Source organism: Pseudophryne corroboree, chromosome 6 (assembly GCF_028390025.1).
Source record: "Pseudophryne corroboree isolate aPseCor3 chromosome 6, aPseCor3.hap2, whole genome shotgun sequence".
Lineage (NCBI taxonomy): Eukaryota > Metazoa > Chordata > Amphibia > Anura > Myobatrachidae > Pseudophryne > Pseudophryne corroboree.
The window spans coordinates 378,083,839-378,104,177 of record NC_086449.1 but is presented as its reverse complement, the minus strand read 5'-3'; the positions used below and the strand labels follow the sequence as shown (position 1 = coordinate 378,104,177).

At 42.4% G+C, this 20,339-nt stretch overlaps 1 protein-coding gene across 1 annotated transcript in view; it reads right to left on the bottom strand.

Moving 5' to 3' along the window:
• Positions 1–9,452: 9,452 nt before the first annotated feature.
• The window catches only part of MEST (mesoderm specific transcript), a 60,755-nt gene continuing 49,868 nt past the window's right edge, over positions 9,453–20,339 (bottom strand). The window contains exons 6-12 of the mRNA XM_063926753.1: positions 16,133–16,191; positions 15,311–15,351; positions 14,138–14,208; positions 13,524–13,625; positions 12,866–12,942; positions 11,883–11,946; positions 9,453–10,152 (exon numbers count right to left, since the gene is read on the bottom strand). Of these exons, the coding sequence (XP_063782823.1) occupies positions 10,035–10,152; positions 11,883–11,946; positions 12,866–12,942; positions 13,524–13,625; positions 14,138–14,208; positions 15,311–15,351; positions 16,133–16,191 (532 nt within the window). The 3' untranslated portion in view covers positions 9,453–10,034. The remainder of the gene's footprint in view (positions 10,153–11,882; positions 11,947–12,865; positions 12,943–13,523; positions 13,626–14,137; positions 14,209–15,310; positions 15,352–16,132; positions 16,192–20,339) is intronic.

The following is a 20,339-nucleotide window of genomic DNA, read 5'->3' as shown; positions in this document are numbered from 1 at the left end:
ACCATTTGTCCGTCCTTGGACCACTTTTGGTAGGTACTAAACACTGCATACCATGAACACCCCAAAAAACCTGCTGCTTTGGAGGTGCTCTTATTGTCTGGCCATAACTGTTTGGCCCTTGTTAAAGTCACTTATATCTTTACTTTTGTCCATTTTTTCTGAATCCAACACATCAGCTTCACGAGTGTTCACTTGCTGCCTTATATATCCTACCCCTTGACAGGTGCCACTGTAACAATATATTCAATGTTATTCACTTGTTAGTGGTTCTAATGTTATGGATGATCAGTGTATATGCATGGGATGAGAAAATCATTCCAATCTATATAAATCCCATGTATTAACCACCGCTTTCACCACCTAATATAAGGATGGTTCATCGCACTCCCTACAGTGGTTAGTAAAGAGGTACATGGAAGTTAGAGAATCCTATAATGAGAGGGTAGAAACCAGGGTCCTTCATCAGCCATACTCTTAGTGACAGTGCTGTGTCTTACCAAAGGAGAAGATCCAAAGAGAAAGTGGCATGTTGGCAATGGCCCTCATTCCGAGTTGATCGCTTGCTGCCGATTTTCGCAGCACAGCGATCAGGTGAAAAAACGGCATTTATGCGCATGCACTAAGTACTTTCACACATAACTTAGTAGTTTTACACAAGCTCGGGCGACGCTTTTCAGTCGCTTGAGTGTTCGTTGATTGATTGACAGGAAGTGGGTGTTTCTGGGCGGCAACTTAGCGTTTTCAGGGAGTGTGCTAAAAAATGCAGGCGTGCCTGACAAAAACGCAGGAGTGGCTGGCCGAACGCAGGGCGTGTTTGTGACGTCAAACCAGGAACTAAACAGACTGAGGTGATCGCAATCTAGGAGTAGGTCTGGAGCTACTCAGAAACTGCAGGAAAAGATTTTTGAGCAATTCTGCTAATCTTTCGTTTGCACTTCTGCTAAGCTAAGATACACTCCAAGAGGGTGGCGGCCTAGCGTTTGCAATGCTGCTAAAAGCAGCTAGCGAGCGATCAACTCGGAATGAGGCCCAATGTTCTGTGATCCTCAGTGCCAAAACCACAAACCCCTCCTTCAGGCAGGGATGCTAACATGAAGTAGGTACAGTACAGCAAGAGCCTCCATTTTTGTGTTTCTTTCCCCTTTTTCTTGTGTCAAAGTTCCTACCTCCTATAGATGGTTAAAATTGAAATAGAGATTTCTCAGCTAAACTTAAGTATTTACAGCAAGTCATTTACAATTTAAAATAGAAACATGCATTTTTGCATTTAGAAAGAAGTATAACGATTTCACACTAATCAATTACGTAAAAGTATGTGCTGCGCCCAGTCTGGTGTCTGTTTTGTTAATATTTGAGAATTGATGCACGGGTAATGATACAAATTATTTTACTTAGTTTCAAAGTCACACGAATTGTATATGTTTGTAATGCAATGTATATTAGCATATAAAAATAAAGAGGTGGGAAAGGGGAAGAGAAAAAGGAGAATTAAAAGCGGGAAAAATAAAGGAAGAGAAAAAGAAAAGAAGGGGTTTTATTGAAGTGAAAAAATAATGAAAAATTGAAAAAATATCCAGTATATAAACTAAAAAAATATGAAAATACAAAAACTGAAAAGGAAATGGAAAAATGGAAGAAAAATATTTCCTGCAGTTCAGAATCTGCGTCTGTAGCCTGGGACAGTTAATGGTGCAGATTCCAGATGGTGATATAGTCAATGGGTAACAGTAAGTTTGTATTACAGATTCAACAACGTTCCCAGTGTAAATCTAAGGTCTGTGAGTGGCGGTGTCCCGCTCACTCACTGTTTGAACGAAATAAGTAACTCTTCAGTACCTGAGTGATATGGTGGTGTAGCGGTATGTGCCGGGGAGATCCTGTTCTTCACCCGGGGATATATATTTTTTAAATTTTTTCATTATTTTTTCACTTTCTTAAAAAAAAAAAAACTTTTTTTTTTCTCTTCCTTTATTTCCCCCGCTTTTAATTCTCCTTTTTCTATTCCCCTTTCCCACCTCTTTCTTTATTTTTATACATTCTTGTGACTTTGAAACCAAGTAAAATAATTTGTATCTTTACTCGTGCATCAATTGTTTGTTACACAGTGCTACAATTCCCAAATACTAACAAAACAGACACCAGACTGAGCGCAGCACATACTTTTACGTAATTGGTTTACAGCATAGTTTGGTCATCTATTTCTGTGCAGCAGCTCGTTATTTAGTCAGTCAATTGCCCAGTGCGCAGGTACACAACGATATTTTACTTCTGATTTCATACTAATGTACGTATCTCCATGGCAGCACAATCTAGGCTGTGAATGACACCATAACTAGGCTGTAGCTATGGCACAGCTTAACATGCCCCACCCACCCTGTCTTTATGTGAGAATTATTTAACATTTACAGTACATATATATAGCACCACCATATACCTCAGTGCTGTACAATTGGGAAAACACATAATAATCAATCAAGCTGGTCATTAACAGACAAATAACAAAGCTTAGAGAACATTTCTGAAATCTTTCTGTAGCTGCACTAGGGGCCTAATTCAAGGTTGATTGCAAAAGCAAACTCTTCCTCCAATGGGCAAAACCATGTGCACTGCAGGTGTGGCAGATATAACATGTGCAGAGAGAGTTAGGTTTGATTGGGTTATTTTGTTTCTGTGCAGGGTAAATACTGGCTGCTTTATTTTTACACTACAATTTTGATTTCAGTTTGAACACCACACACTTAAATCTAACTCTCTCTGCACATGTTATATCTGCCCCACCTGCAGTGCACATGGTTTTGCCCATTAGAGGAAGATTTTGCTTTTGAAATCAACTTTGTATTAGGCCCTAAGTGCATTAATTAAGGTAAAAATTCACTTATTAATAGAAAACTCTGTACCCTGAAAAAGTCACTGAGGTATAAAATAGTGTATATGTTTATCCCAGTTTAGAGACTGATTAACTTACCAACTCCGCTGAATGATATAGATGAAGTACCTGGCTCATGCTCTCTCTCACTCAGGCTTCCATGCCTAAACCATCACACAGTGCCCGACCGCTCAGGTGACTTTGCTGGTGTATGTGGATTGGCTGATTCACAACATGTACTGTAAGTGAAGGGCAAGTATTGTCTCAATGGTTCAGCTTTTTGGCCGATATGAAATCCCCCCAGGACACTTTACTAGAGTAGTAGAAGCCGCAGCTGCCAGTGAGGGAGTGAGGAAGTAATACATACATTGTATATAATGTTTCACAGATGCCCAGAGTATTGGAAAGTCAGGCTAATAGGCCCTACACATTAGGCAATATAACTGAACGATATGAACATTCTCGTTCATTAATGAACGAGAACTCGTTCATATCGTTCAGTGTGTAGGCACCAATGATGAACGATGCGCGGCCCCGCGCTCGTTCATCATTGGTGCCGGGTCGCTTATCCATGCAAGCCAATATGGACAATCTCGTCCCTATTACCATGCACTGCTATGAAGCCGGGTGACGAGGGGAGTGAAGAAACTTCACTCCCCCCGCCGCCTGGTCGCCCGTCTGCCGTATTGGCCGTCGGGTAGCTCGGCGAATGTGTAGGGCTCATAACACTCAGCAATGTATTTTACATTGTGGTTCATGCATATATAGCCATGCTCATTTGTGCTGCAATGCTTGCTGCATGACATGCCAGGCTGCTAATATTTGCAGCCGGCAATCGCTCTATTAAATCCTAATGGAATTAATGGAGCAATAGCCGGCTGCTATTAGTCACAGGCCAGCCTGCCATGCAGCATCTCACATCGCAACAAGATAAGCATGGCTACATCTGTATCTCACAATGTTAAATGTGTGAGTTCAGTGGTTTGTTAAGTTATTGTTAAAAATATAATATGTAAAGAAAAACAAAACATGTAATTTCAGCTTTTATTAAAAATAAGAATTTACTTACCGATAATTCTATTTCTCGGAGTCCGTAGTGGATGCTGGGGTTCCTGAAAGGACCATGGGGAATAGCGGCTCCGCAGGAGACAGGGCACAAAAAGTAAAGCTTTTCCAGATCAGGTGGTGGGCACTGGCTCCTCCCCCTATGACCCTCCTCCAGACTCCAGTTAGGTACTGTGCCCGGACGAGCGTACACAATAAGGGAGGATTTTGAATCCCGGGTAAGACTCATACCAGCCACACCAATCACACCGTACAACTTGTGATCTAAACCCAGTTAACAGTATGATAACAGAGGAGCCTCTGAAAGATGGCTCCCTAAACAATAACCCGAATTAGTTAACAATAACTATGTACAAGTATTGCAGATAATCCGCACTTGGGATGGGCGCCCAGCATCCACTACGGACTCCGAGAAATAGAATTATCGGTAAGTAAATTCTTATTTTCTCTATCGTCCTAGTGGATGCTGGGGTTCCTGAAAGGACCATGGGGATTATACCAAAGCTCCCAAACGGGCGGGAGAGTGCGGATGACTCTGCAGCACCGAATGAGAGAACTCCAGGTCCTCCTTTGCCAGGGTATCAAATTTGTAGAATTTTACAAACGTGTTCTCCCCTGACCACGTAGCTGCTCGGCAGAGTTGTAATGCCGAGACCCCTCGGGCAGCCGCCCAAGATGAGCCCACCTTCCTTGTGGAATGGGCCTTAACAGATTTAGGCTGTGGCAGGCCTGCAACAGAATGTGCAAGTTGAATTGTGTTACAAATCCAACGAGCAATCGACTGCTTAGAAGCAGGCGCACCCAACTTGTTGGGTGCATACAGTATAAACAGCGAGTCAGATTTTCTGACTCCAGCCGTCCTTGAAATGTATATTTTTAAAGCTCTGACAACGTCCAACAACTTGGAGTCCTCCAAGTCGCTTGTAGCCGCAGGCACTACAATAGGCTGGTTCAGGTGAAACGCTGATACCACCTTAGGGAGAAAATGCGGACGCGTCCGCAGCTCTGCCCTATCCGAATGGAAAATTAAATAAGGGCTTTTATAAGATAAAGCCGCCAGTTCAGATACTCTCCTGGCGGACGCCAGGGCCAGTAACATAGTCACTTTCCATGTGAGATATTTCAAATCCACATTTTTTAGTGGTTCAAACCAATGGGATTTGAGGAAATCTAAAACTACATTTAGATCCCACGGTGCCACCGGAGGCACCACAGGAGGCTGTATATGCAGTACTCCTTTGACAAAAGTCTGGACCTCAGGAACTGAGGCCAATTCTTTTTGGAAGAATATTGACAGGGCCGAAATTTGAACCTTAATAGATCCCAATTTGAGACCCATAGACAATCCTGATTGCAGGAAATGTAGGAAACGACCCAGTTGAAATTCCTCCGTCGGAGCACTCCGATCCTCGCACCACGCAACATATTTCCGCCAAATGCGGTGATAATGCTTCGCGGTGACTTCCTTTCTTGCCTTAATCAAGGTAGGAATGACTTCTTCTGGAATGCCTTTTCCTTTTAGGATCTGGCGTTCAACCGCCATGCCGTCAAACGCAGCCGCGGTAAGTCTTGGAATAGACACGGTCCCTGCTGAAGCAGGTCCTGTCTTAGAGGTAGAGGCCACGGATCGTCCGTGACCATCTCTTGAAGTTCCGGGTACCAAGACCTTCTTGGCCAATCCGGAGCCACTAGTATCGTTCTTACTCCGCTTTGCCGTATGATTCTCAATACCTTTGGTATGAGAGGCAGAGGAGGAAACACATACACCGACTGGTACACCCAAGGTGTTACCAGCGCGTCCACAGCTATTGCCTGCGGATCTCTTGACCTGGCGCAATACCTGTCCAGTTTTTTGTTGAGGCGAGACGCCATCATGTCCACCATTGGTCTTTCCCAACGGTTTATTAGCATGTGGAAAACTTCTGGATGAAGTCCCCACTCTCCCGGGTGAAGATCGTGTCTGCTGAGGAAGTCTGCTTCCCAGTTGTCCACTCCCGGGATGAACACTGCTGACAGTGCTATCACGTGATTCTCCGCCCAGCGAAGGATCCTGGCAGCTTCTGCCATTGCACTCCTGCTTCTTGTGCCGCCCTGTCTGTTTACATGGGCGACTGCCGTGATGTTGTCCGACTGGATCAACACCGGTCTTCCTTGAAGCAGAGGTTCCGCCTGGCTTAGAGCATTGTAGATTGCTCTTAGTTCCAGAATGTTTATGTGAAGAGACTTTTCCAGGCTCGACCACACTCCCTGGAAGTTTCTTCCTTGTGTGGCTGCTCCCCAGCCTCTCAGGCTGGCGTCCGTGGTCACCAGGATCCAATCCTGTATGCCGAATCTGCGGCCCTCCAATAGATGAGCCCTCTACAACCACCACAGAAGAGATACCCTTGTCCTTGGAGACAGGGTTATCCGCAGGTGCATCTGAAGATGCGTGCATTGATGTACAGACACCTTTCCTGGTTTTAGGAGATTCCTGACCAGGTCGGATAACTCCTTGGCTTTTTCCTCGGGAAGAAAAACCTTTTTCTGAACCGTGTCCAGAATCATCCCTAGGAACAGCAGACGAGTTGTCGGCATTAATTGGGATTTTGGAATATTCAGAATCCATCCGTGCTGCTTTAGCACCTCTTGAGATATTGCTAATCCCATCTCTAGCTGTTCTCTGGACCTTGCCCTTATTAGGAGATCGTCCAAGTATGGGATAATTAATACGCCTTTTCTTCGAAGAAGAATCATCATCTCGGCCATTACCTTTGTAAAGACCCGAGGTGCCGTGGACAAACCAAACGGCAGCGTCTGAAACTGATAGTGACAGTTTTGTACAACGAACCTGAGGTACCCCTGGTGTGAGGGGTAAATTGGAACGTGGAGATACGCATCCTTGATGTCCAAGGATACCATAAAGTCCCCTTCTTCCAGGTTCGCTATCACTGCTCTGAGTGACTCCATCTTGAACTTGAACTTCTTTATGTACAGGTTCAAGGACTTCAGATTTAGAATAGGCCTTACCGAGCCATCCGGCTTCGGTACCACAAATAGAGTGGAATAATACCCCTTCCCTTGTTGTAGAAGAGGTACCTTGACTATCACCTGCTGAGAGTACAGCTTGTGAATGGCTTCCAAAACCGTCTCCCTTTCGGAAGGGGACGTTGGTAAAGCAGACTTCAGGAAACGGCGAGGTGGATCTGTCTCTAATTCCAACCTGTACCCCTGAGATATTATCTGCAGGATCCAGGGATCTACCTGCGAGTGAGCCCACTGCGCGCTGTAATTTTTGAGACGACCTCCCACCGTCCCCGAGTCCGCTTGAGAAGCCCCAGCGTCATGCTGAGGCTTTTGTAGAAGCCGGGGAGGGCTTCTGTTCCTGGGAAGGAGCTGCCTGTTGCTGTTTCTTCCCTCGACCTCTGCCTCGTGGCAGATATGAATAGCCCTTTGCTCTCTTATTTTTAAAGGAACGAAAGGGCTGCGGTTGAAAAGTCGGTGCCTTTTTCTGTTGGGGAGTGACTTGAGGTAGAAAGGTGGATTTCCCGGCTGTAGCCGTGGCCACCAAATCTGATAGACCGACTCCAAATAACTCCTCCCCTTTATACGGCAAAACTTCCATATGCCGTTTTGAATCCGCATCGCCTGTCCACTGTCGCGTCCATAAAGCTCTTCTGGCCGAAATGGACATAGCACTTACCCGTGATGCCAGTGTGCAGATATCCCTCTGTGCATCACGCATATAAAGAAATGCATCCTTTATTTGTTCTAACGACAGTAAAATATTGTCCCTGTCCAGGGTATCAATATTTTCAATCAGGGACTCTGACCAAACTACCCCAGCACTGCACATCCAGGCAGTCGCTATAGCTGGTCGTAGTATAACACCTGCATGTGTGTATATACTTTTTTGGATATTTTCCATCCTCCTATCTGATGGATCTTTAAGTGCGGCCGTCTCAGGAGAAGGTAACGCCACTTGTTTTGATAAGCGTGTTAGCGCCTTGTCCACCCTAGGAGGTGTTTCCCAGCGCTCCCTAACCTCTGGCGGGAAAGGGTATAATGCCAATAATTTCTTTGAAATTATCAGCTTTTTATCAGGGGCAACCCACGCTTCATCACACACGTCATTTAATTCTTCTGATTCAGGAAAAACTATAGGTAGTTTTTTCACACCCCACATAATACCCTGTTTAGTGGTACCTGTAGTATCAGCTAAATGTAACGCCTCCTTCATTGCCAAAATCATATAACGTGTGGCCCTACTGGAAAATACGGTTGATTCGTCACCGTCACCACTGGAATCAGTGCCTGTGTCTGGGTCTGTGTCGACCGACTGAGGCAAAGGGCGTTTTACAGCCCCTGACGGTGTTTGAGGCGCCTGGACAGGCACTAATTGATTGTCCGGCCGCCTCATGTCGTCAAACGACTGCTTTAGCGTGTTGACACTATCCCGTAATTCCATAAATAAAGGCATCCATTCTGGTGTCGACCCCCTAGGAGGTGACATCCCCATATTTGGCAATTGCTCCGCCTCCACACCAATATCGTCCTCATACATGTCGACACACACGTACCGACACACAGCAGACACACAGGGAATGCTCTAAACGAAGACAGGACCCACTAGCCCTTTGGGGAGACAGAGGGAGAGTCTGCCAGCACACACCAAAAAGCGCTATATATGACAGGGATAGCCTTATAATAAGTGCTCCCTTATAGCTGCTTTATATATATCAAGATATTGCCATTAAATTTGCCCCCCCTCTCTGTTTTACCCTGTTTCTGTAGTGCAGTGCAGGGGAGAGACCTGGGAGCCGTCCTGACCAGCGGAGCTGTGAGAGGAAATGGCGCCGTGTGCTGAGGAGATAGGCCCCGCCCCTTTTTCGGCGGGCTCGTCTCCCGCTATTTTGTGAATACAGGCAGGGGTTAAATATCTCCATATAGCCTCTGGGGGCTATATGTGAGGTATTTTTAGCCTTTATATAGGTTTACATTTGCCTCCCAGGGCGCCCCCCCCCAGCGCCCTGCACCCTCAGTGACTGCGTGTGAAGTGTGCTGAGAGGAAAATGGCGCACAACTGCAGGAGTCTTCAGCCGCCGATTCTGGACCTCTTCTTACTTCAGCATCTGCAAGGGGGCCGGCGGCGCGGCTCCGGTGACCATCCAGGCTGTACCTGTGATCGTCCCTCTGGAGCTGATGTCCAGTAGCCAAGAAGCCAATCCATCCTGCACGCAGGTGAGTTCACTTCTTCTCCCCTCTGTCCCTCGTTGCAGTGATCCTGTTGCCAGCAGGAATCACTGTAAAATAAAAAACCTAAGCTAAACTTTCTCTAAGCAGCTCTTTATGAGAGCCACCTAGAATTGCACCCTTCTCGGCCGGGCACAAAAATCTAACTGGAGTCTGGAGGAGGGTCATAGGGGGAGGAGCCAGTGCACACCACCTGATCTGGAAAAGCTTTACTTTTTGTGCCCTGTCTCCTGCGGAGCCGCTATTCCCCATGGTCCTTTCAGGAACCCCAGCATCCACTAGGACGATAGAGAAATACAATTTTATTATGTAGAAAATGGCAGCTTAAGGTCTTCTTAAAATGGCAGCCCTTCTTTTTATTGCACTGTGCAGACACAGTAAAACGTGATTTCCTACAATAGAAAGAGGCTACAAACCTGCTTCATACTGCACTCATTAATAACCTACATACTGTTCCAAATCATCTCACAAATAAGAAACAATGATTTTAAAACCACAGATTGGATTTGAAACCTGCAATATGCCTTGCTCTGACAGAGAATAACATACCAGGAGAAGGATTTGGAAAATTCCATTGTACATACTTGATCAAAGTGCAAACTTGTAGTAGGGAAATAAAAGAATGCAGTGACTGGTAGGACCTGCAGATACTGTACAATGACAAACAGACAGCCCTGAGATATCTTGTTGTGGTTACTGCTGGAATTTGGATGCAGAGACGATGATTGCTCCAGGGTAAAACAAAAAGACACATGTAATTAATAATATTGCTTTGTTGTTTTTCTTGAAAAAAATAAACAAGACAGTTCCATGTGTCATCTGAAGATCAATGTCAGTCAAGCTGCCCAAAGAAAAAAAAGTTATATTCCCGTGGTCAGAATGAATTGATAAAGTTTAGATAGGCATTCAGGAAACCAGTGGGATCTTCCACCTGAGGGTAGTGACTGATGTGATCATCAAGAACTGTGAAAGTTGACTTTGGAATCAGTTTCCTGTAGAAAGAAGGACACAGTGACAAGTTGAATCACATAGATGTTAGGAGCACACTCCTATGCTAGAACAGTGCAATACACAATGAACCACACTAGAAATACTGGGGAGGAACAGAAATAGCTTTGTATATAATGACCTTGCATCATCAAGTAATAAGCACCAGCAAAAAAAGTCTCTAATGGAGGCATGAAAGAGTTACAGCATACTTGCCTACAGTCCCAGAATTGGCGGGAGGCTCCTGAAAATTGGGTGGCACTCTTAGTTGCCTGGAACAGTGGACATGTCTCCCAGAGCCGTGCCGCACCCCCCACCCAGCCGCCTACTTATGAGTGAAATGGGCAGGCAGATGATGCCATTTGTGTCATCGTAATCAAGCGTCACGCTGTACAATGCCGATAATCAGAGGCAGCAGCGGGGATGTCAGCACCTATGAAATACAGATGTGTCCTAATAATGATTCCTGCAGTCGTGACAAGCAGCCCCTCTCGGCACACCATGTAACGTGGGACTCTGCTAGAGTTGGACATATTCTTTTCTAAAAAGGCGTCAATTTTGATGCGGCTAGGACTCACCAGAAGACTGTGCTGAATAATCTGATATATGACACTTGTTTATCTGTGTGCGACTGAGTCTCTGAAACTGCATACACAGTGTTATAATGTAGCAGCTGCAGCTTTTTTCACCCCAATAAAAGTTCTGTTCTTCTTCATATACAGACTCAGTCACACACAATATACCAGTGTCATATCAAATTAATCAGCACAATCTCATTGTGCATCCTGGTCAAATCACATTGCAACTAAGACGCATCTTCTGCATAAAAGATGCCCGACGTTAGCAGAGTTGTACTGGGACTGGCAGCTCACTCGGCCGGCATCTCACACTGCATGGCTTATTGAAGCTAGGTGGTATATTTACTAAAGTGCGGGTTTTTAGAAGTAGAGATTTTGCCCATAGCAACCAATCAGCTTCTAGCTATTATCTTCTAGAAGGTGCTAGATAAGTGATAAGTAGAATCAAATTGGTTGTGATGGGCAACAGCTCCACTTCTAAAAACCGTACTTGAGTTTATATACTCCAAGATGTATGAGGAGTGAGGACACATCTGTATGTACTTTTACTGTCGCTCTGGAAATGGTGATCAGTACACCGAAACACAGATGCAAGTTCAGTACTCATGGTATTGACTTCATACACCAGATATGCCATCAAACTGTCTCTTCGTCCATTAGTGTCCAATAATCTATTAATCATTAATCTCAAGTATATACCTGTCCTATACCTGGTCACAATGGAATATGTTAAGGGGAATATGTATCAAGCCTAAACCACTTGCCTAGCATGGTCGCATCAAATGCAACCACACCAGCAAGTGCTTTATCTGACCTGGTCGCACAGGATGCGACCAGTCAGATACACAGTGTTTACAGCTGCAGGGAAGAGAGCAGCTGCTCTCAGAGGGACCAGAAGGTCTCTCTGCCTTCTTGCACCCTCCCCCCGGTGTTTGCCATATTGCCGATCATTGCTGAACAGTCAGCATGGCAGGACTTCCTACCTAGCCACTGCAGACAATAGCAGCCGCTGGGGAAGTGTAAATCAATTTTCACAACAAAGCTACATTAAGAAGTATCATTATTTACCCAGGTGTTATACAAGAGAAGACAGGCTAAGTGGTTCTTATCTGCCGTCAAATTCTATGCTTCTAGGTTAAATGGTAGAGTTTACTTACTTATATTGGTCCAAGAACTCTGGATAGGGGTTGACAGGATCCAGTGGTCCATATATTAGATGCACTATAAGTACAAAAATCCAAATATAAATGTGGATGTGCACATTAAGCTCATTGTCCGTATATTGCATAACATCATTTTTGGGTTTGCTGTCCAGTTTAAGAAAAATGCAAAAAATAACCTTTTTATCCACATTAGCATAACATATGTTAGATTACCATTTACCAGTGTTTTTTTCCCAAAAATTATTAATTCTAAATCAAATGAAATGACATTTACATAAAAAAATACAGATAAGTACAGTTGATTAAAGCAAATAATGCATCTTGGCTAAGAACCAAGTGAAGCATCTGATTGATATAGTTGTGAATGATTTGGGATTCTTTAGTCAATTGAAAAACATTCTGTGCCGTGAAATTATTTACTGAAATACTGTAAACTGTACTCCATCTGTAGAGCTGCAAATGTCTATCCATGCAAAATAAACACTAGAGCCTTCTTAATCAGAAATATGAATTATAAAACATAAATGGGCTGATGCAGAGGTGGAAGTAAATTGGGCGTATGTTGCTCAAAAGAAGTATGCAATGACATATCTGCCCCTAAGCAGATCTTGTGATGTGACTTCCACTACGATACGTCACCAAACAAGCATCTTTTCACTTACAAATAACAATGGCCATCACATAGCAACTTAAGCATGCCCTCACTGCATTGCCTACGTGAAAACACCCCTTTACAACCCAGTTCCGGCTCTTTCGTCATAAAGAAGGAATTGAAATGCATCAACTACACTTTTCCAGAGTAAGGGCCATTTCTGAAGAATCTGCAGATGCACCACAAAACGTGCACAAGACCTACAGTGATGTGTAGAAAAATACCCAGAATTCATTCTCCAGACACGTTATCAGGTAATCTAGACATAACATTTGTTTCTAAATAAATGTGTTCCACTGGATTAAGAAAATGGATGAATACTCACAAGGAACGGATGTATTGGTCAGCGCTTCTACCCAGCGATCCCTGTGCTTTCTGCGCTGGTTTATATACTGCAAAATACTAAACACCAGGAAGATGCGGTAAGCAGACGCTTATTGGGGATATTCACATAAGCCAATACCTGAAGGTCTACAGGTAGTAATGACATGTAAAACATGCAACAAAAACAGCTTCAGTGGAGCCCTTGGTTTGCCCTTAGTCAGTCCTGCCCTGCCGGTTTTGCCCTTAGGGATATTGGGGACCTGATGTTCTAATCACGCTCACCTTTTCAGACCTCATCTCTACCAGCTCCTTTGCTTCTTCATCTGTTTGTACTTTTTTTCCCCCCCCCCGGGCAAGTTTTTACCTCTTCCCTTACCCCTCCTGCCCCTTTATTGTTTATTTTCTTATATACATAGATACGCATGCTATGTTTTTCTATTTGCATGTCCATGTGATGCTCATGTCTACTGTTAATACTTCTGTGCATTGTTCAATTGGAAATTGAAAATAAAAATATATCTTTAAAAAAAACTTTCAGTTGTAATGTGCTTTTTTTGTACACTAAAATACTGACAGAAACTTTTTTAGAATTTATTAATTAAAAATAAATAAAAATAAAACATAGTGGCGATGAATGGAGCAGACCTACTGTACTGTACCTGTCTACCACTAGGTTGCCTTCATTGGTCCTCAGAGCTGTCCACATATCCCAATATTCAGCATCTGAGGGCTGTGTAAAAGGACCAAACACTTCGCTTATTCTGCCAAAATAGGACATAAATAGAGTTCAGAAAAAGGAATGACAAAATAGGAGACTTAACAGTTGCTAATAACAAGTACTTTTTTTATTAGCATAAGCTGTTGCCCAATGAAGGCGAGAAGATGGAAAACAAACTGCTAGAGGACAGACAGCTGTCCATGTGAGTAAGATGGCTGGGTGAGGGGGAGGCAGTCAATTGACCGACGCCGGAATCCCGACAACATCTGCTATACCGGCGGCCGGAGTCTCGACTGCCAACTGGTTTCCCCACTTGGGTGCTGGTCCACACCACCACCCGAGGCGGAATAGAACCCTGTGTCATCACTGGGCCTGAAGCGTGGCGATCACAGCAAGCCCGCAAAGGGACACACTGCGCTCGCCGCTGGGATCCCGGTTTTGGTCTCCTGACCGCCCTAGTGAGGAACATGTGGAGTCAGCACAAGACCCAACTGAGTGGCAATACAATCAGGTGTCACTTTCACTTCCTCGAACACATTTGCAGCTATTATTCACCCTTTACTAAAGAAATAGAAGTTCATCAGCCTGGTTAGTATTGGCGAAAAAATCCCACCATCTTTCAGCACCTACAAGAAAGGTGAAGAACAAACATTATGTTACGGTCAGTATAGTCATCATGAGCTTACAAATCAATTGTTTTGAATAAACATTAATGTCTCTGTTTTCAAACTCCATTGCTTACACAATTAATGACACTCTAATACGTTCTGCATACTTCAGTGCTGCTAGTTAGAGTTAAGTGTTTTATTGGATTAGACATTAACCTTGCTTTAAGCAGATAAATATTTTACACAAACAGGTTTGGTAAATGAATGTGGATGACAAGACAAGACACTGATCAATAGACAGAAATAAGAGAGAAAGATCCATTTTAATGAATATAAAAATATATTTATAGAAAGGACTACTAATTATCCCTATACTGTAGGTGCATACATTTTAGTGGTTTTGAGCCTACTGTATATGAACAAACTTTTCTGATTACCAGTGCCTGTATGGTGAAAAGCATAGATATATACCCAATAATTACCTCTGAGGAAGGGTAACACATTTGTCATGTTACTGAGAGAAAAAAGTCCTGCAGCCATTTGGAAAAGAAGCTTTTGAATATTTATGTTAAGACAAACACTGCTAATTTTATTTTTCATGACCAGTTTTGATGTTGGTGCTGCATATGCTTTGGCTGTCAATCTGAAGCAAACTATTTTTGTGACAACATTGGGAAACAAATATTTTAATAGGACAGCAGACAGCACATTTATAAAGAGGCCTGGAAGTAAAATGTAGCAGGGAGAGCTTTCAATACCACCCTATCTGTACAATTGCACCCGATATTGATATGGCTACCGACAGGCATATAAAGATCTCAGTGCAGGTTTGCCTATGTTTGCAAGTACACCCTCACTGTACTCAACATTAGACCATCTCTGCTCTCCTCTGTCACGCCTGTCCAGGCACAAGAGGCACAAGTGTCAGATGCCAGTAAAGCTGTGTAAGCACACTGCAGTTTCTTGGGGCATGTGTAGTACACATTAGTAGAACAATTGTATACCCTAACATCAGAACCAGAATTACATTTCTGTGGCGGGTCTGTATTTTTACAGATATGTAAATGACTTAGAGACTGCACAGACAAAGCTTACTAATATGAACTCTGATTTAACCAACCTTCTGTATAAATCTAGGGTGGTGCGTCTCTGGGAAGATTCCTGCAAAGGAAAACACAGAATTTTTTTTTTTAATTAAAGTGCAACTATAAACCTATAAAAGAACGTGTCCCTTTCCCAACTTAAAAATCTGCCACTGTTTAATATGGATAGCCACAAGCCGGGCGCCCAAGTACTGGAAGCCTTAGCCTTTCAATGAAGTGAAACAAAAATGTAATGGTTTAGGCCAGGGAAAGGTGAGATCATAATGTAATATAATCAGAGAGGAACAGATTACAGTGAATTGCAGCATTTTTCAGAGCTCGGCAGAACTGCTGTAAGAAACATGGAAATCGCTTTGCGTAGCTACAGTGTCAGCTGGGATTAACATCATTTCTCAGATGCAAAATGCAGGATACAGTCGTTAGGTCGACAGTCATTAGGTCAACAGTCATTAGGTCGACCACTGAAAATTCGACATGGGTTTTTACATTTTTTTTCCATTTTTTGGACTTTTTCATACTTGACGATCCACGTGGACTACAATTGGGAAAGGTAACCTGTGCCGAGCGCAGCGGTAGCGGAGCCATGCGAGGGGACACGGTGCACTAATTGGGGTTCCCCTTCACTTTACGAAGAAAACAACACCAAAAAAAGTCCAAAAACCCATGTCGACCTTTTGACCTAGTACATGTCGACCTAATGCATGTCGACCCAATGACTGTCGACCTAAATTGAGTCGACCCAACGACCCATACCCCAAAATGCATTGTCCAGTTGGGCTGTAGGTACCGGTCAATGTTGCAATCACAGTGCAAAGGGACTTGTTTAGACATAGACTCACCTCCATTAGAGAGACACAGGCTCCCAATGTTAATGTGTCCTGTCCTTCTGCGTTCATACCTAAAGAAAAACAGCATGAGTAGGATGTAAAATCTAAATACAGTTTCATTCCATTATGCATCTACTTGTGCAAAAAAAATTCTACTTGAAACTGTATTAGCAGTAAGACACTCATCAGTCTGACATCAGATCCATGTACCCATTATGTGCCCATCATATTATTTCTGATACAAAGAACATTTTACTGTAACCAGCTTTTGTGCCGCATCTGCATTATCCGAATCATTCTGCTGGAAATCACCAATAATTTTATACCCACTGTAAAAGATATATGCAGCTGGTTTGATTCAATATCATTACAATGGGGGTCCAAATAGACTATTCTGAAATCTAGATAATTTCAGCAATGCACAAATTGGACCAGATTAACAAAATAAATGACACCACACTGGAGAATTAGGCCAATCAAAGTGCATGAAATGTAAAGAAACAAAATCTGGAAATGTCAACATATCATGTGTCTATACAGACTACTAAAAAGAGCGTACAGAAATCTTTGTAGACTGATCTGGGGATGCTGCAATATGTGATTATGACGTGAGCTGTTAAAATATTAGAGTTCAGTAGAATTGTGTAATGTGTTTTTTTTTTTTTTGCTGTATAACTTGTCAATGCCGTCAAATACACAGCCAGTATGCTGCTTAGTACTTAGGCTGTGAATTTGCTTAACATAATGATTGGTGCAAAAAAATTTACTAGGTGTCATATATTTCTTAGGTGGGTACAATGCAAAGCGATATCTGTTTTATGATTATGGTGACAGCCTCACAAAATGAGATTACATTAGGTAACCTGTTTTAAGAAGCTGTTTCTGAAGGTGTATAAAGAGATGATGATAAGTAGATGCATTCATGGGGTATGTGCTTAACGCAAGAGAAAATAATGTTCCCATCAACACAACTAAGAAGTAGAACTGAAAAAAGTTATACACTGAGGGAAAGTATACACTAATAATATAAGAGGATATTTATCAAAAGCTTGACAAAAGATAAAGTGGAGATAGATAAAGTAACAACCAATCAGATCCTGTCACTTTACAGGCGGTGTTTAAAAAATTGCAGCTAGAAGCTGATGGTTGCTACTTTCTCTCTCTCCACAAACTCCCCCTAACGGTCATAGCTGTTTGTTCTCGATCACCTACAACCTTAAAATTACAATTCAAAAAATAAAAGCCATACATTATATTAAAAGGTTATTCAACAATGCAAGCCAAAAATAGGTGGCTTGGAATTTTAATAGTGATATTGAGCCTGCCAGGTAACAAGGCTTAGAACTTTGGTTCTGATTCAACATATGGCAAAGGCATCATGTTTCAGGTGTGGGAAACAATCAAGACCTGACATCCAGGTGATTAAAAAATAAACAATATAGAAGGTAACTTTGCACCTTGTGTTTTTGGCCCTGTATATGAGGGTGATTGTGACGGGGATGTTACATTTACATGCAGACAGAAGTATCAGAATTGTATCTTATGTAAGAGTATGTAAAAATTGGTTTTATTCCACCTAGATGGAACAATAGCATGTGTCCTATATGTGAACCTATCTATACACAGACCTGGGAGAAGAAAATTGATGCCTCCTGGAGTCAGGAAATTAATATGATCTCGTATCCAGAACTCAGCAATAAAAACTGGAGGATGGGAACCATTCATTCTCCAACAACCAGGCCAGGTCAGGAAGGTATAACAAGGTTATGAGAATGTCACCTCTAAAGGAGCATTGGAATGTAGTGTCCATAGGCTAACACCCCCCTCCCATATCTAATGCAAGACAACTATGTGGAGGGAGTGAATGATCCCTTAAATGCCCAGTATCAAGCACTGAGCTAGTTAAAACAAAAAGGTGGGAGGGAGCGAGTACAGCTGAGAGTATAATTGCACTTCTCCCTCAATGTTGTGTGTTCATTCTTCTTGGGGGAATCAGCCACGAGCTGGAGGTGAACCATCCTAAACTGTGAAGTTCACCCACATCGGAATCGACTAAGTTCTATTGAGTAAGTGCTAGGATTCTGAAATGTTATTTGAGATTAATGTACTGTATTTCCTGTCTATTTGTAATATGATATTTTTGATAATCATACCTTGGATTATTTTGTTTGAATTAAAAGATAATTAATTCTAGCGTATTCTCAGTGTCTGTTGGCGAATCTACGAGCCTGTGAAGCCAAAGCTATGGTACTGTAAGTGTAAATGAGTGCACAATTACTTTAATTTTGTATGGATGTAAAAGCAAGAGCTTACCTACTGTTGAATAACTAAAAAAAATAACTCTTGCTGGTAGCAGTTACCAGTTTTCAGTAACCACACGTGCTGAGGTAACCACAATAGTAACAGTCACTGGTTGAGATTCTCAGATTGACGTATCTGGAGAATTGGCCAGCCAGTCGTGACAGCGATGATCATATACATGTTGATCTCTCAGGAAATGAAGCTGAGCCTAACAAGTTGTAAAGTGCTAACTATAGGTTCTCAGTCATTAAAATGGGTTGTAATAATTACTCTGAAATATTCACTGTTTTAAGTATTGGATAGAGGCAATAACTACAGGACACGTTAGAGCACTAGTTCTAAACAGGCAATGAATGGGAAAAAAGTATTCCAAATAAAAATTTCCAAGTCTCAATTACACATTTACTCACATAATTTTCTCTGATACAAGTTCAGAACAGACCACCTCCATTTGTACAAATACAGCAATTTAACAACATTCAGGAACTCAGAATAAAATATTGTTTCTCAGTATTCCGATCTGGGGGTCCCTGCTGACCCTGGTCACTTGAGGGGTCCGAAGGAGCTGGCACATACAGTGCATCCAGAAAGTATTCACAGCGCTTCACTTTTTCCACATTTTATTATGTTACAGCCTTATTACAAAATGGAATAAATTCATTTTTTTCTCTCAAAATTATACACACACAATACCCCATAATGACATGAAAAAGTTTTTTTGAGATTTTTGCAAATTTATTACAAATAAAACACTAAGAAATCACATGTACATAAGTATTCACAGCTATTGCCATGAAGCTTAAAATTGAGCTCAGGACCATCCTGTTTTCACTGATCATCCTTGAGCTGTTCCTACATCTTAATTGTAGTCCACCTGTGGTAAATTCAGTTGATTGGACATGATTTGGAACGGCACACACCTGTCTATATAAGGTCGCACACTTGACAGTGCATGTCTGAGCACAAACCAAGCATGAAGTCAAAGGAATTGACTGTAGAGCTCCGAGACAGGATTGTCTCGAGGCACAAATCTGGGGAAGAGTACAGAAAAATATCTGCTGCTTTGAAGATCCCAATGAGTACAGTGGCCTCCATCATCCATAAATGGAAGACGTTCGGAACCACCGGGACTCTTCCCAGAAAAGAGAAATAGACTGGCGCTACGTGTTATCCGCCTCAGGAGAAATTGCTCCAGCTTTGTCACTTTACTGAATAATGCTTGGAATAATACAGGAATTAGTACCCTGGAAAGGCACCGATCAGTGGTTTCTGCAGAAATATGAATCCCCCTATCAAGGGCCATTAAGGCTATAACATTATAGGATTTATTACTACTTTTTAATCTCCGAAGGGAGCATGACAGTAGCTAACCAGCACTGACAAATTCTAGCAATATTTCACTCAGCTTAATAGATTGTATTAATCCTTCTTGCCTTTGAATTTAAGGACTTTGACACCATTTAGATGTTCTAGTCCCACAGGCAATTTCCTCATTTTTTGCACTTTCGGGCTATCAGACGAAATATTATGCCTGATTACTGTGATTTATTTTAAATATGGAAATAAAAGTTAAATTTTAACAAAGTACAATCAATTCAAAAAGAGTGCGCCACACACTAAGCCCTTCTTTTAGTTCTACATAAATGTCACAGCTTGCTTGCTGTTAATTTCCAAGCCTCTGGAAGTCTCCATCGCCATTGGTAACACCAGCTGTATCTAATTAATTTTCCCCAGGGAACTTTGCATACTGTTCCAGTCCGGGATCCTTTGTGGACACTCATTAGCAGCCATTACAATTTCACTCTCAGCTCCATTTATGCCCTAAACTTCAGGTCTTTTTTTTATTCAATTTTATACTTTGCATGTAGTATGTGATGTCTAGATAATAAATTACATGTTATTTTAAATGAAATTCATC